General features: G+C 42.7%; 1 protein-coding gene across 5 annotated transcripts in view; it reads right to left on the bottom strand.

Moving 5' to 3' along the window:
- Window positions 1-2,033: 2,033 nt before the first annotated feature.
- LOC124125370 (protein capicua homolog) overlaps window positions 2,034-18,165 on the bottom strand; it is a 55,763-nt gene continuing 39,631 nt past the window's right edge. Inside the window, exons 9-18 of one of the 5 annotated variants that reach the window (XM_046488679.2) lie at window positions 15,851-17,615; window positions 15,462-15,583; window positions 12,584-12,754; window positions 11,022-11,192; window positions 10,390-10,904; window positions 9,806-9,945; window positions 8,068-8,222; window positions 7,598-7,765; window positions 7,099-7,242; window positions 2,034-5,985 (exon numbers count right to left, since the gene is read on the bottom strand). In XM_046488679.2, the coding sequence (XP_046344635.2) occupies window positions 5,699-5,985; window positions 7,099-7,242; window positions 7,598-7,765; window positions 8,068-8,222; window positions 9,806-9,945; window positions 10,390-10,904; window positions 11,022-11,192; window positions 12,584-12,754; window positions 15,462-15,583; window positions 15,851-17,615 (3,638 nt within the window). In that variant the 3' untranslated portion in view covers window positions 2,034-5,698. The remainder of the gene's footprint in view (window positions 5,986-7,098; window positions 7,243-7,597; window positions 7,766-8,067; window positions 8,223-9,805; window positions 9,946-10,389; window positions 10,905-11,021; window positions 11,193-12,583; window positions 12,755-15,461; window positions 15,584-15,850; window positions 17,616-18,165) is intronic. The other 4 variants (XM_046488681.2, XM_046488682.2, XM_048398379.1 and 1 more) reach the window with 4 other exon arrangements.

The raw sequence follows: 18,165 nt of genomic DNA, 5'->3' as shown, positions 1-18,165 counted from the left end.
CTGTAGAAGTAGGTGTAAACGTGAAACTTGCGACTGCGCAATGGTGGATGTCATTGGTATTCCCAAATATCTATTTATAAACATGTCAGCACACAGAAGAGGAAGGCTCGCTGAGTTCGGAGTTCACGCAGTTTATCCAGTAACATTCAGTGAATGGGAATATGGCTTAAACTTCAATTATCGTAAGCATGCTATTATATGATGAAGAGATTATTAGCAGGGTGTGTTTATGTACTCTCCTTGTTGCTAGGCTGACGTCACATGGCATTGTTTCGCCGATGGATGTTGCAACAAAATTCCACAAATTACATCATCGGGTATTGTGACGTTATGGTAAAATTTGAGTTGCAAGGCCGGTTCCACAAGGCGATCGTATTGTAGCGGAACGACAGTCGTTAGTCGAAGTTAAAGTATGTGAGTTGCGATAGTCTAAGCCCTACGATAATTTTATGAATTCTAAAGGTTGACCGTTGTATGGTATTAAATTCAGACGTTTCAACTTTGACGTGTTTGAAGTATTTTTCTGTTAAACTCAATTGGACTATGCCGTGGATGGTGTAGGTGTCAGTCTATTCATACTCAACAGTATAATTCTAAAAAACGTTATAAATGGCAAGTAATCAATAAAATACTAAACTCCCTCCCGTGTAAAACCAATATTATGAAACTCGCTCATCAGATACCACAACTATTCACTCGTTTCATAAAATTGGTATTACACGGGAGCTTGTTTAGTATTCTACATTTACGACCTCATCAAGTTGCTGGCGCATGTTCGAATCTCCAGAAATGACGTCATGATAGAAAAATGTTTTATCGAGAGATAAACCAGGCACTTCGTTCTAAATTGTAGCAGCTTCCCGAGGCAAGGACTATAAAGGTCCAGTTTCCACTCTTGGCGAACTAGGCTGGAATTCCGGAGTTACATTTTGGCTGGACTAACGAGTCTATGCATAGTCCAATCAAAATCGCGTAACGAACTAGACATCCAGTTTGTAAACGTGGGTTTCAACCTGTAGATTTTGATGGACTGCAGGATTGCAAAGCATATGTACTGCAAAGTGGGCGTTGACATATATGTTGTAAATCCTTGCATGTTTTTAATCAAGGTGCTCCATTGATTTGATGTAGGTTGCAGGGTAAGACCTGTTTCATTATGGCATAGATCTTTATTATCGATCAGATGGCCATTTTGTTTGAAGCAAATGCGCTACGATCAAACCTGGAAATTTGAGCATTGCGAAGCAAGGGATGAAACTGAACTTTTATAGTCCGTTAACGCCCTTGCCTCAGGAAGATGGGGAAGTACAGGTACGGCTACAATTAACATGTTAAAAAGGAGGACTTGCGACATTATGTATTTATTTCAATTTTCACAATATTGTTCCAATTTCTGGGTTAACCTTCATGATTCAACTTGGAAATCACCTCTTAACAACTGTAACCAAACAACAATGCCAATTTATACCATGAACCTTTTAACAACCACCCCTTAGAGTCATCCCAGCTTTGTCATACAATAGCAAGACAATCAAGCTGTTGATACCAAGACAAATACTGCACATCTTCAGGGCTGTGGATGAATGAACTAAGTCATAAGGGCACAGTTGCATCCCTTAGCTGTGCCAGGATCTGCTGAACATTGTTCAAACCCCAGATTCACACTGATCACCATTTATCAGCATTGGAAGGTGCTACTGGATTTTAGAAAACCTGCATGACATACATTATGCCTACCTCCGATATTACAAGGGGTCTGTTTTCAGCAGTGTTCTATTTCTATTAGGTCTCATCTATGTATTTAGTGACAAGTGAAATTTACTGCTTGTCTGAGCAGTGATTGTAATGTGTAACTGCCGGACTGATATACAGAATAAAACTTGAGTTGCAGACAAACAGGTGTTTGAACATCTGATCACCAGTTAAATCTTCAGGTACACAGAGCTTTGAACTTGAAATGATCATGCTCTGGTGTATTTGCAGGGAGCAGCACTCAGCCCAAGACCCATGCCAGACACAACACAACACACTCCTTGATAGTTCATACAATCAATGTGTTTATTATCTTGCACTGACCTTGACATCTGGAGCCACCTAGTGGCGACCCCAGAACCAACATATACACTATGTACATAACAAACTGTATACATACCGAGTTCACTTTAAAACATACAGTATGAGGAAGAGAGATGTTAGGATTCCTTCCACTCAAGGGCATTTACCAGCATCTACATCTCTTAGAGAACATTCTTATAAACCTCAACGGTGTTGAACAGAGCATGTACACAAAGTAGTGTTAGAATTTTGAATTTGAGGATGCCTCACTATTTCAAGAGCCTTCAAGAGCTATTTAACATCTCCAGCATAATCATCTGTGAAATATCCCTATTTCATTAATTTAGAAAAAGAAACTTTACTTATCAGAAAACACTGTTGTCCCTGTAGGACATGATAAAATGGGAACCAAAAAATGTGCCTCATCAGGCCAAAATCTGTATAAAATACATATTCAAAGAATACAAGGAGTTTCTTGTAAAACATTGGCAACGTTTGTGCATTATGGGAAACTAAGCTATTTCTAAAAACAAAGGAATGAAATGACAAATTTACAAAACATGATAGACTTGTGACAGATAATAAATGCAAGTGACCGGACATGAAAATATACAGATCTCCAGGACAATTTGACAGATGGACCACTTTGAAATGAACGATTGTCAGAAAAAAGACAAAGAGGTCTTTTCATGCTTGAAATGAAGGGCAAACATCCTAAAGTTTTAAAGAAAAAATGGGGACAAATACTTTTTAACTTGATAGCCAATAACGAACAATTTCATTGAGGAACACTGCTGCTAGTTCTTAGTTCAAAACATTGGACATTATAAAATAAGCACTAAAACATTAACTTTTGAAAAATGACAATTGATTTCACAAAAATGTTGACATACAAAGGAAATGAGCATTAATTGAGCTGACAAAGCCAACCTGCCACTTTTGGAAAAATGTGATCCTTCAAAACACAAATCTCACGTCCTCTAAGGGATTGAGTCCAATGTTGAATACCGTGACTCCGTATCCACGGTTACACAAAGAATCAGATTTCAGACATAAATGCTTCGAGTTTTACTCTTGATCAACTTGAGAACAAATAACAATGACCTATCAAGATGACGTGTGTTCTATTTTACACAGATAAGTATTTACAAGAAATGTACATATTAACAAAATCAACAATGTTTAAAAAGTATTGTCATTAACTAACCACTGTTCACACACATGTAACAAAGTAGCAAGTATTTAAGTAAACCAACTAGTCTATCACAGTTTCTTCCTATGTTCACATCCCCGTGAAGCTATACTGGATAAATACATCAACCGGAATGTCTTGGTAACACACCTCTTTGGTATATCATCTCATAATTAAATTATTTCTAATAAATAAATATTTCGGCCTGATAGATGCACACAAATTAAACCATGACATTCAGAGACCTATTGATCAACTGAGAGGGCCAAATAATATCTTCGTCTTTGACACTTCCATGCCATTTGGAGTCTTAATTCAAAGAATACACTTCATAAATATTTTTCTAAAGAACTTCAAACAATATATTTTACCATGATACCATGGTACAAAAAAGTGATTTCACCAAGACATTAGGGTCTGACAAGTATAAAATTAGCAACATTTATATCATGGTTCACTCTGATTAGTTGATATACAGGTGCTTAAGTCATTCTTGGTGCAAAAATAGAAATGGGTAGATATATTTCATATAAAAACACGCTGCCTACATTTAAAGGCAAAAATATTCCTTTCCAAACGTTCATCTAGAGTTGTCTCCCTTGTATCAGAGATAACCACCAACATCAAAATTCCTTTCACATTGTTTTTGAGTGTACAAATTCTTTACTGAATCTGCTAGAGGTAATCTGTGCAAATTTGGACTTTCAATGCTTTCAAAACATGATTTATTCAGCATGTGTGAGCACCATACTTTACCAAAACGTCATTCACAATAAATCAGGAGTCACATTGTGGCTGGAAATGCCCCTCACGCGAACCTGCCAAACACGTCTCCAATGTACAAATTGCAAGCCTCACCAAATATATTCCAGAAAAACAGTAAAGAAATCATATAGCTCAAGCAGAGTCCTGTATCATAAATAACCAACAAATGATGTATCATACTTCTGTGACTGAAGCTGTCATTACCATATTGTCAGTATTGTTTATCTCTTAAAAACTTCCATTGGCTTTGCTAACTTTTCTAGAATATCCAAGAAGGCAAATACAAAGGTAATAATCTGCTACATCAACTGTCTGCACAGAAACCTCTCGCATATATTGTAACTAACACTCTCCACTGAAGCAAGATGTTATGAAAACTGCCTTCAGGCACATAACAAGTAAATCAGATTTCTTAAAAGTAAATTTGAAAGGAACATGTTATGTTTTGTATGAGTTCAGCAGAAAAATGCAGCGATACACTCTACAGAAACAGGTGGGCATTGTATTTAATGCAACCAAAGGCCTGTGTGGGTGGCTGGAACAATGAACAGCCATGCCAACTACCACAAGCTGGTGAACAGCACATGTCACAGGTGGATCCAGAGGGGTGGGGTGATGGGGGGTGGGGGTGTCCAGGGGGTCCGGACACATACACACACCCACTCCCCCACCCCTTGAAAACAAAATGTAGTATGTTGTAGGCAGTAAAATTGACAGAGAGCATTAAATATGCTGGATCCGCCCTTGCATTTCATAAGCATTTACATCTAACATGCCGTATAGCAAACAGAATGTGTCCTGTACAACTACCAGAATGCATGATAAACGTTGTATAACTAGTGTCACCTATTGCCCATATCAACACCCCGCGTCATGTCGGAATATCACATCAACGACACTTTCCCAACCCCAAGCATCAATGCCTTATCACAGGGCTGAACATAATTTATTGTTGAAGCAGTGGGAAGAAAATTTTTTATTGCAACACAGGAGTAGCAAACTCAACAATGATTCACCATCTCATTCCGTTAAATACCAGGAATTTTGAAGCAAGTTCTTCAAAGCACTACTTATAAGCACGTTTTTTCAACATTTAAATAGGAAAATAAACAGGCATACATCGTTTCAAATAAAACATTACTAAATGACTAAGTCTTTTAGTATTTGTGAAGGTATGCCATCACCTTCTAGTTTCTTGTCTCAAATATGTTCACACCTCTTACGTCTTCAACTTTCCCTCCTATGGTAAAACCACAAGAAGAATGTCATTGTGAAACCACATTTCACTAACAAGTGTAACAGAACTTACTCCAACAACACAAATAAAATGCGTAAAATGTCTTGCACATTTCCAATACATATCAACTCTCTCTAATACATGCATTCACCTTGTGAAACAAAAAGTTCCATCCTAAAAAGTCAGAAATGAATTGATATTACTGTTCGTTGATATACACAACACCTTCCTTTTCCAAAAGGCAAATCTGACAAAATACCATCGCTCAACCCACTCAACTCACAAGCAGACCCAGTCGATGAACCTCTCAAATTGGTCGTACTTCAAAGCACAAAGCAGTTCTCTCACTCTTCAAAGTCAAAAATAGATTTTTTTAATTTCGTGTTTGAGCAAACAAACATTTTCCAGTGTTGAAATCCATGTTGAGACGTGGCCCCTCACTGCTGAGTTCAGGGGTAGGTAGTGGGGGGGTACATCTGGCCCGCGGTGGACACGGGGTTGGGTCCAGTGGCAGTGGCGGAGCTGGAGGTGGTGGCCGTGGAGGAAGCTACTGCTGCCATGAACTGTGCCTCCAGGGTGTTGGGGGTCAATGGGCCGTGGCCCTCCTCAAAGTCCTTGGTAGCTGCGGCAGACTGGGCCATCATTTTCTGTCGGACTTCTCGGATCTTCAGTTGGAGACAGACCTTGGTTGGGAAGATGTCCTGGTGCTTGGACTGGAAGCCGGCTGTAGCTTGTGCTAGAACAATGTGAAAACAGTTCATCAAAGAGCCAGGGATTTTACATCAATGTCACATCAACTACAAAGGAGTCCAGAAAGTAAATATAATTCCAGGTTAACATGTTATTTTACTAACACAGAGCCTGATAATCATACTTACTAATACAAAAATTCCCATTTTGTTCCCTAGCTACCCAAGATAAGTGACACATGCTCAATGTACCATACATTGTCACTCACAGGCTGCACAGCTTTACCAATACTCCAAGCACTGTTGGCTTTGTGCAGATGGGGAGTGTTTTCTCATGACTACTGACACCCCTCAACACCAACCCCACCCCATCACACCTTCAGAACAGTCTGTCACCCCACAACACCAACCCCACCCCATCACACCTTCAGAACAGTCTGTCACCCCACAAAACCAACCCAACCGCACCGCGCACACACACATACATACACACACACACCAAACTCAGTTATCTGACACTAATCATTAGTGTTTTTCAGAACAGTGGCTAATAGTCTCAACATATTGCTGGCCAGATGGCCAAGCTGGCCTTTAACGCAACTAGCCAGTTTCAAATTTCACTATCTTAACTACCGGTATGCAACAGTTTACTTTTCCAGAAATGTGATTCTGCGAAGGTAACAATAAAGTTAACCTACACTGCAATACATGAGTCAAATATTAAGAAGTGGTGTACTCTGATCGTTGATTCGTTTCGGATACTAATTTGATTTATTAGGACTTTTTTATTTCGATCAGTCATGCATAAACAAAATCACAGTTAACATTTCAGGAGGCATTCGGGCTAGAGACATTTGAGCGTCTTTAGCCCGAATGAAATTTGGCAAGCCACGAGCTAGTGGGCAGACATCTACTTCATAAACTGCATCAGACTACCCTTCCTGGTGCCTCCATTCAGTGGGCAGTAAATGACAAATCTAACATGGGAGAAGGTTCACCACCAAATGCTCATTAAGTGATTGGAAATAAAAACATTTATGAATATTTGAAAGTGCATTCTCTAAGTACTAAAATTTTCAACTAATTTCACTTAGTACAGATTCCAGGGCCCACTAATCACCTGCCTCTTCCTCCTCCTCCTCCTCCTCCTGTCCACCTACCTGTAGGGAACAGCCCTTGTTCTTCAAACAGCTGCATCACAAGCTGGCGTCTCTGGTCCAGCAGTCTGCGATTGGAGAACGCACCCGGGGAACTCGGCGTCTTTGGAGTGCGGGGGGAGTTCAAATCCTCATACTCCAACAAACCTTCAATAAAGTAGCAGAACAATGTCACCATGAGCACAAGATGTAAAACAGCCCTAACATTGGAAAAAAATTACATCTGAGGTCAAAATTATATGGACAAACAATTCCCCAAATATACCATTTATTACTCTGCCAAGAGACTGAAGGACAGTCCCAAACAGGATGACTGCACCATCTGGTGACATGATCCCGGTACAGGTACAGCCAGACACTTGTCTACAGAGCTGGAGCCGTGTTACAGAGTACCACAGGCATTACCCTCTCACTACAGAACCAGATAGTGCTGTGTACTTAGCACACAAATCTGAACACAAAACTAGTCACTCATGTTAAATAAAGTGGAAAAAAGACATACACTCACTCATTTTGTTCACAAAATCGGGATCCTTCAAAGCGTCCAGGTTAAAGTTGGATCCAAAGAACTTGGTGTCTTCAAACCTGGCACTGTGAGGAGTCTTGGGCGTGGTGGTCTCCGACTCACTGGAGAACTTGTTACTGTCAGTTTCCCCAATATCCCCTTTCACTGGGCACAGAAAGAAACACATCAAAGCATACCGCAACCCTCAACAAGGGTCATAGTGCACAAGTAAGAACATTAATTCACTTTGCTTCTGAAGTAAAAGTTAATAAAAAATATATGATTTTCCATACATTTAAATTTTTTAGGAAATTAATTTCTTGATCAGATACCATTAAAATCAAATCAAAAACAATGTTATCGGTTTCATACAAGTTGAAAGCTGTTTGAGCCTTCAAGGCTAAATAGACTGTTCATGGTATGCTCCATATGAACGCTCCTCGTGGTCAACAACATGAAGTACACACCGAGTCCTGAGACCTTCCTCCTCTTCCTGTAGACATTGATAATGGCCCTGGGACTCTGGGGGATTGGAGTCTTCGACTCCGTCTCTTCAGGCACAAACTGAGGCAGGGACTCAAACTTCCTCTCGAAGTTCACTGTTTCCAGCACCCTGAGGGACCGTTTAGAACATACATATTACTCAACTGTTTACAAACTTTGTTGATTGAAATAATGCATGAAAGAAATCATCCGTTTCAAAAGAATTATTTATCAACCTATTCATCCTGAATCAAAACTTCTATACACTGCATAGAACACTTGTCAATAATTAACACACCAGTCTTCTCAATAATCACCACACAGCAGTTTCAAGACCTCATCTCAGGAAATGTTGGATCAAAAGACATGTTTTCTCTTCGAAATGCTAACAACATTCAACTTCCATTGCAAGATTACATCTTTCTCATGAATAATCTTTTCCTTCGACAATAAGAACGTGGAATAATATTGCACACCATGCCTTACACTCTACAATACACCTTTATCAAAGTTCTGGGCAACTCTAGAAAACATAATTTGATTGCACCAAAATAGGTCTAATTTGGCAAAATAAACATGATTTACATAATTTATACCATGCTAAGGTTAATAACCCCTCAATTAAATTATGCTATGTACAGTATAGGCATTATTAGAGTTCAAAGCGTATGTGGGGGGATCCATGGGACAACTCATTTCTGTATGGTGTATGCACGCCAGTTGTTAACAAGTTTGAGTTACACACAATGTAGTCATGAAAATAATTCAATCAGATATCAATTTAGTCTTGCATGGAAATGTAGATCTCTTGGTGACAATTCTGTATAATTGTTTATCTATCATTCAAAAAGATTCAATACTCTGTAATAACATACATACATCTAACCATAAATATTCTATCCTGCCTCTATCCATCTTTCTGCCTAAACATTGTACATGGTACATGGTTCATACAAAACCAGACATCTAAGTTTAGTAAAATCTAAATATTTTTTTCATTATTTATACTTCTGAATTTTTGCAGGACCCATGACAGTACCCACGTAACCCCGGAAGCGATGACATCACACAACTTCCCATTACTGCTTGTCACCAGACAGACATTGCCAGTTTCTGGTCTAACCTGTGGCCATGTTTATTGCCTTGCTACGTAATTGTTGCTCCCTTCTGTGACAGGTGGAGTCCCTAGTACGTGTGGCTGTCCGTTAAATTCCATCCTGATTCCATATTCTATCCTGCTTCTCTCCTCTTTTCTGCCTGAACATCGTACATGGCACATGGTCCATACAGAACCATACGCCAAATCTCAGGATTTTGTAAGGCAGTGAGCACTCTTTCAAAGGCTAATGGTAAGGCCTGTATGTACTCACAAACAGATTTAATAGGACATTCCCACCGCTTGTCCTTGTCAGATACATCATAAAAATAGTCAAGTCCACACAGGTATCTTTATGTTAATTGTCAATCAAGTCAGGGAGTAATCTCTTGCCGCATGATATCAACAGGCTTTACCGGTTTTAATAATATAAATATCCACATTTGTCTACCAGCGGAGCAAAGACAAGTTGCTAAGGTTTCTCACAGCATGTAATCAAGTATAAAGGCCTTTTCAAGGAAATTTCGAATTTAAGGCCTCTTAAAGACTGCCACCCATAAGGCCTTTCCAAGCCTGTGTCTGCTGTGTCCCGTGTGAAGGCAGCTGAGCCATGTTTCAACACTTACTTGTCCATGCCGTCGTCCACTGTTTTCTTGAAGAAGCTCCTGCGTGGACTGTTGAGGCTGGGCGAGGGCATGGGGGCGCTGGAGGTCTGCAGTACGTGTGGAGGGACGGACAGAGGAGGGGGCTTGTGCTTGGCCTTCGGCTGGAGCAAACACAACGGCCAAGATGTCAACAGCAAAACAAATATTAAAAACTTGTACTACATGATAAGTGAGATATATACATCACATATATACACATCAGAGTTGTTCAAAGAAACTGGTGGCTGTCATTTCCAACCAGGGAATTGATCATGAAATTATGAGTTTGTTGAGAATGTGTTTGTGAGAACATAGCTCAGCATTCTTATTAGTGAAGGATAGTGATAAAGACCCACCATGTGAACATTTTTTCAATTTTCATTCCTTATCCTTAATCAGTTATCAACTGCATTTTCAAACAGATTTTCTACATTTGAATAATAATCAATTCCCAACATAAGTACAGCTATTTCAACAGTGCTTGTCATCACTGTGACAGTGCCTTGCTCTCATCATCCTGACTACTGCTCAAGTCTACAGGACAACATTCCCCAGCTGCTCCCCACCTGTGACGGTGTTTCTGGTGACGCTGATGCTGCAGGACTCGACTGTGTCTCGGACATGGCCTCCATTGGCTGGTGATCCCCCTCACTCGGGTCTCCGTGGGGGGAGGACTCTTGTGACAGCATCCCCTGGTCCTCGTGGATGTCAGACAGGGGGCTTGGCTTCTTCCTCTTCACCCTCATCTCTGACTCCCGGAGCTGACTGTACTTTTTCCCTTTACAGGCCCGTTGAGGTTTCTCCCCACTGTCTGAGTCCTTCATTACGTCAAAGCTAAATGTGACCTCACGGGTATCCACAGTTGTCCGCCCTTGACTCATGGCTGACTGCAGAGGCTGAGGAGGTGGTGGCTGTGGCTCTACTTGGGGCTGTGTCATAACTGGCTGAGGGGGTGGGGGAGGTCTGTGGATGGGAGTAGGGGAGGGGGCAGGGCTGCAGTGTATTGGGGTGCTGGGACTAGGAGACAGGTGATATCCTGGGGAGGGGGAGGGGCGTGGAGAGCTGACGGACACCTGGCGGCCTGTGGGAATAAAACATTAAGACAACCATTTATAATGATACAAGTGAAAGAAGAACACTTAGAATTACTGAATCCTCCCACAATATTTGTTTTGAGTAGTTGTCAATTATGACTGACCTTGAGAGACTGGTGGTCTCTGCAGGCTCTCTGTGGCGACAGGGATGCTGGCAAGGGTGGCCTTAACCTTGGTGGGTCGAGTCTGGAAGTTGGGGTTGCTGATGTAGCCAATCTCTCCCTTCCCATCGGTTGGGAAAGTGATGTAGCTGGAAGACCGCACGTTCATCACACCTGGAAACACAGAATATCAAACAGTGAGAAACAGAACAAAACCCATACAAATTGGGCAAGACAATAGTAGACACATTCAGTAGCCATTGTCATTGTGGACACCTGATCCTCATTAAAATGAAGTCATCACCAAAATGAAATTAGAACTGCTGCAATCATAATGAAGGAAAGTCTTGGTGTGATCAACTGCACAAAGTAATTGATGATCATTTGTTTTTCTAAAGAAAATAATGATGTAGATAGCAAATATTCCCCAATTGAACAAACAAATCTTACAACCAAAATAGCAGTAAAAGGGTCATCATGATCACTTTAATACTTTCTAAGGCAGACAACTAATAACATATCTTTAAATTATCTCCCCTTTGACTGTAAGAATACTTCACATTACAGTGCCTTATGCCAGTTTTGGTAATATATTAGGCTTTAAAAAAATAAAAGAATTGCTTCTGAGGTAATGGCTTTTGAAAATATTGTGCAGGCGGGCAGTGTTTTTCTTGGTTGTTCACACTAGTATGTAACCAAATTTTGTTTACAATAATTTCGGTGAAATCATGTTGTTCTTAAGTGTTGTTGCATTTCATTGCTAGGGTCGTGTGTTTAAGACGTGGATAATTTAAAGATTTAAAAAAAAATTAGAATGGAAATAAAACTCCAGCTTGGACTGGCAGCCAGTGAAGTGACTGAAGTAGTGGTATACTTAGGGTAGACTCGGTTATCTGATCATTTGTCTTCATACCATAACACATCGGTCGCTGTGTCTACATACCATAACACATGGGTCGCTGTGTCTACATAACATAACACATCGGTCGCTGTGTCTACATACCATAACACATGGGTCTCAGTGTCTACATACCATAACACATGGGTCGCTATGTCTACATAACATAACACATGGGTCGCTGTGTCTACATAACATAACACATGGGTCTCAGTGTCTACATACCATAACACATGGGTCGCTATGTCTACATACCATAACACATCGGTCGCTGTGTCTACATAACATAACACATGGGTCTCAGTGTCTACATACCATAACACATGGGTCTCAGTGTCTACATACCATAACACATGGGTCGCTATGTCTACATAACATAACACATGGGTCGCTGTGTCTACATAACATAACACATGGGTCGCTATGTCTACATAACATAACACATCGGTCACTGTGTTTACATACCATAACACATGGATCGCTATGTCAACATACCATAACACATGGGTCGCTGTGTCTACATAACATAATACATGGGTTGCTGTGTCTACATAACATAATACATGGGTCGCTGTGTCTACATAACATTACACATGGGTCGCTATGTCTACATAACATAACACATCGGTCTACATACCATTATACATGGGTCTCAGTGTCTACATACCATAATACATGGAACTCTGTGCCTGTGGTGGACTCTGTTGTGTCTTGTGCGCAGACAGCTGAGGTTTAGGGGCGATGTTTGGCTGGGCAGGGGGAGCTGGACTGGTGGCCAGTGATGGAGATGGGACTGCTTGTGGCTGGATCAGGACCTGTTGTACGTTGCCCTGGTTCACTGTGGGCAAACAGACCCCTTGTAACAAAACTATTGGAAGAGAAGGTGAGTAACTTAATCATGTTCCTTTGAGAACTATGCTTCAGATGCTTCAACCTCTGACAGACGATTGCAATGCATGATACTGCAATATGGGAAAACTGTCACCATGGTCACAAGTTGGAAACAAGACAGTGGCATAGCCCTAGACAATAGACAGTGGACAACAACATTGGATCTTAAAGTCTTCCAACTGGTGTTTGGCCTCATAAAAAGGACAAAGGAGATCTGTTCGTGACTTATCACAAAGTAGTGAGTCTAAAGTCTTCATGGTAGCCATGTCTCCCTATTTCACAGCTACACTATCTAGGAAATGGTTACAGAACTATTCATGACTTTATCACAAAGTAGTGAGTCTAAAGTCTTCATGGTAGCCATGTCTCCCTATTTCACAGCTACACTATCTAGGAAATGGTTACAGAACTGTTCATGACTTTATCACAAAGTAGTGAGTCTAAAGTCTTCATGGTAGCCATGTCTCCCTATTTCACAGCTACACTATCTAGGAAATGGTTACAGAACTGTTCATGACTTATCACAAAGTAGTGAGTCTAAAGTCTTCATGGTAGCCATGTCTCCCTATTTCACAGCTACACTATCTAGGAAATGGTTACAGAACTGTTCATGACTTTATCACAAAGCAGTGAGTCTAAAGTCTTCATGGTAGCCATGTCTCCCTATTTCACAGCTACACTATCTAGGAAATGGTTACAGAACTGTTCATGACTTATCACAAAGTAGTGAGTCTAAAGTCTTCATGGTAGCCATGTCTCCCTATTTCACAGCTACACTATCTAGGAAATGGTTACAGAACTGTTCATGACTTTATCACAAAGTAGTGAGTCTAAAGTCTTCATGGTAGCCATGTCTCCCTATTTCACAGCTACACTATCTAGGAAATGGTTACAGAACTGTTCATGACTTTATCACAAAGTAGTGAGTCTAAAGTCTTCATGGTAGCCATGTCTCCCTATTTCACAGCTACACTATCTAGGAAATGGTTACAGAACTGTTCATGACTTTATCACAAAGCAGTGAGTCTAAAGTCTTCATGGTAGCCATGTCTCCCTATTTCACAGCTACACTATCTAGGAAATGGTTACAGAACTGTTCATGACTTTATCACAAAGCAGTGAGTCTAAAGTCTTCATGGTAGCCATGTCTCCCTATTTCACAGCTACACTATCTAGGAAATGGTTACAGAACTGTTCATGACTTTATCACAAAGCAGTGAGTCTAAAGTCTTCATGGTAGCCATGTCTCCCTATTTCACAGCTACACTATCTAGGAAATGGTTACAGAAGTTTACAAGGTTTACTTGCCCAATGTTGGCTTCTGACAACTGATTTGGAACACAGATGGTCTCAGTATCACTTGGTTTTGTGCAAAAATGGAATATCCATGTTATATCAAAAGAGAGGTCAAATTGTCTGCATTTTCATGGAACATTCAGACGATGTGACAATCAGGTCATAGTCTACAGTATATAATTGGCTGACCATGGATGTTGGTAACATACACACAAATGCAAGAACCCTGTCTACCTGACTGTGCCCCCCCTGGAGCTGCTACCTTCCCTGAGGCACGGAGCCTACGTAAGCTGCTGGGATGTATACAGATCCCTGTCTAACTGACTGTGTCCCCCCTGGAGCTGCTACCTACCCGAGAGGCACGGAGCCTACGTAAGCTGCTGGGATGTATACAGATCCCTGTCTACCTGACTGTGTCCCCCTGGAGCTGCTACCTACCCGAGAGGCACGGAGCCTACGTAAGCTGCTGGGATGTATACAGATCCCTGTCTACCTGACTGTGTCCCCCCTGGAGCTGCTACCTTCCCTGAGGCACGGAGCCTACATAAGCTGCTGGGATGTATACAGATTCCTGTCTACCTGACTGTGCCCCCCCCCTCGAGATGCTACCTTCCCTGAGGCACGGAGCCTACGTAAGCTGCTGGGATGTATACAGATCCCTGTCTACCTGACTGTGTCCCCCCTGGAGCTGCTACCTTCCCTGAGGCACGGAGCCTACGTAAGCTGCTGGGATGTATACAGATCCCTGTCTACCTGACTGTGTCCCCCCTGGAGCTGCTACCTTCCCTGAGGCATGGAGCCTACGTAAGCTGCTGGGATGTATACAGATCCCTGTCTACCTGACTGTGTCCCCCCTGGAGCTGCTACCTTCCCTGAGGCACGGAGCCTACGTAAGCTGCTGGGATGTATACAGATTCCTGTCTACCTGACTGTGCCCCCACCCCCCTGGAGATGCTACCTACGCGAGAGGCACTCAACCTACGTAAGCTGCTGGGATGTATACAGATCCCTGTCTACCTGACTGTGCCCCCCCCACTGGAGATGCTACCTTCCCTGAGGCACGGAGCCTACGTAAGCTGCTGGGATGTATACAGATTCCTGTCTACCTGACTGTGCCCCCACTCCCCTGGAGATGCTACCTACCCGAGAGGCACTCAACCTACGTAAGCTGCTGGGATGTATACAGATTCCTGTCTACCTGACTGTGCCCCCACCCCCCTGGAGATGCTACCTACCCGAGAGGCACTCATCCTACGTAAGCTGCTGGGATGTATACAGATCCCTGTCTACCTGACTGTCTACCTGACTGTGCACCCACCCCCCACCCCCCACCCCCCACCCCAGGAGCTGCTACCTACCCTGAGGCACAGAGCCTACGTAAGCTGCTGGGATGTATGCGTGGGACACCTCAGCCTTGTTCCCTGGGGGGGTTGTCGCCACAGGCACGGCTATGCCCGTCCCTTGCTGGACGTATGCAATTCTGAAAGCAAATTGCAGATCACCTTATATTAGCAACATCTTTAACTGCAATGTTAAACAAAACATACATTTTCAGAAGTGTGAAGATTTGATTTGTAAACACAGTTTATTAAAATAGTTATGATAATCCTGATCATTAATGACTGCTTCTGCTGATATTGAAACAAATGGTTGTTTCTTTAGTTCATGTTATGGTTCATTACTGATTATTGGGAAGATTTCACTACCTCCTGTCTGCTTAACATGTTTAACTTGGGCATTCACTCACTTCTGTGTAGAAGGCAAGAGAATGCGCTGTTGCTGCTGCTGTTGCTGTAGTTGCTGTGATATGACACTCTGTGACTGGGTGGGCTGCATCTGATGCTGCACCGAGGGATGAGCCACAGTGAGTGACACTACGGGCTGACCCAGCTGTACGTGATGTGGGGATGTCGCCAGCACTGCAGGCGACGGATTAACAGTCACTAGTTGTGTAACCATGGCAACAGCCTTCGCTTGCTGAGGGTGCTGTTTGGGTGCTGCCATCAAAGTCTGTGTTTGTTGCTGTGGCATGACCTTGCTTTGAGGTGAGTTTGTCATACGAAGCCCTCCAGGTGCTGTGCTGATCTGGAAGTTGCTGGTCTGAACCTGTGCAGGCGGGGCCACATTATTGCTGGCCACAGCGACAATGTTCTGCTGCACAGCACCTCCTGGCAGAGCCATCTGCAGAACGTTCTGGACCTTGCCCCCCGGAGGAGCGGGCTGCACTCGCACTGACGGTAGGATATACTGAACATGTGTGGGCTGCAGGGTGGGCTGTGTGGGGGTCTGGGGCTGCTGGATGGCCATGGTGGCAGTGCCAGGACTGGACTGGTTGGTCTTAAGTAGCACATTAGTCAGCAATGCTGGGGAAGCCAGGTTTTGCACTTGTTGCTGCGGCGGCTGCACACTCTGGGGCGGGGCAATGTTGCGTAGCGTTGTAACATATGCACCCGAGTTGACCGAAGTTTGCACATTAGCACTATTGTTGAGTTTATTGGCCGTGACAGCACTAACAGTTGGGGAGTTGAGAATTGTCATGCCATATGGGCTGCTTGGAATGCTCTGTAACAGAATTGTGCTCACGTTTTTCATGCTGCCATTAGAATTGTTGCCGGTCAAAAGAGTCTGTTGGGGGATACACACATTGTTAACGGAGGCAGTTTTAGATGATGTTGTCTGTGGTAAATTGTGAATAGGCTTTGAGGCAATGGGGATGGGAGTAGTGATGGGTTTGTCCGTTGTGGAAAACGTTGGAGCCACACTTCCACCAACATGATGACCAGCATGAGTTACCATCACCTGCGGCATGGCAGGGAACTGGACTGTACTGGCTGTGGGGGGCCGGGCGACGTGGTGTGAGGAAACAGGGGAAGCCTGGCTTGGAGAATATGATAGAGGACTCTGAGGCATGGGTTTAGCGGCTCGCGACTTCTGAGTTATCTTCCCCATCACCGGCCCCCGCCCATTCTGCTTGCCGAGAGTGGTCTGCATGTTGGAGGACACAATAAACTGCTGCTTGTCCTGGGTCATTGTAATGTTGTGGATCTTCATCTGACCAAGTTTGACCGTCTGCTGCTGTGTACCCGGCATACGCGAACTAGTGCTGTACATGCCCTCATCGTCACGGGCTTCGGTCAGCATGTCCAGAGAACTGGCAGACATAAGTCGCCCATCGCGTGACTTGGCTTTAAACACGGCTCCCTTCGGCTGAAAGCTGGAGCCAGTGCTGGAGGGTCGCGGCATCAGCAGCCCTTCCGCCAGCTGCTTGTTGATGGGGGAGCTCACATCCATCTCCATCTGAGGATCAGGCATGCGGCGAATGGGTTTGGGGCGGTAAGCGATGTCTGCAGGGGTGATGTTCTTCATGACTGGAGAGAAGCGCTGTTGGGGGAACGCCTTGTTCTCGATGAGAGTGTCTTCCTCTGTCTGACTGTCGGTCTCGCTGTCTGACACATGCTCCTTACAGTTGAGGTCAATACCACCCATCTCACCACCAGCACTGATGCCACCTTCTGGGGAGAAGAGAAAATAATAGTAATATTCAGAAACCTTGTAATCATTAACTTATAAGGGTGTAACAATATATATGAAATGACCGAACAATTGCAATAGTTTGCCCTACACCAGTAATTTAAATTTAAAAATATCAATAGTATTGTCAATAGTATGCACAACAATCGAAAGTTTTAATTGTTGCAATTAGTCATACATAAAACATTAATTTTGCCAATTTCAAACCTGCAAGGATTATGACTACTTCAGTTTAGAGTTACATCCCTTTGAGTAGGGTAAGCAACAAGGAGGAAAATGGCTGACTTTGATTACATTGATTGATATAATTATCAAGCCTTAAAGTTGGTTTACTGCTATCGCAATACTATTGCAATGGTGTAGGCTACTATTTCAATACAATTGCCATAGTGAAAAAAGCCCCAAGTAGCGCTTATTAACTCATACCAGCATTCTTGAAGCACAGCAAGACTCTGGATACACCAAAGTCACAACGCAAATGTGAAACATCACATCAGGTAGAATTGCATCATTTGGTTGTGAGAGTATTTC

Source organism: Haliotis rufescens, unplaced genomic scaffold (genome assembly GCF_023055435.1).
Source record: "Haliotis rufescens isolate VD_foot unplaced genomic scaffold, xgHalRufe1.0.p SCAF_18, whole genome shotgun sequence".
Taxonomy (NCBI): Eukaryota; Metazoa; Mollusca; class Gastropoda; order Lepetellida; family Haliotidae; genus Haliotis; species Haliotis rufescens.
This window is presented reverse-complemented; position numbering and strand designations above follow the sequence as displayed.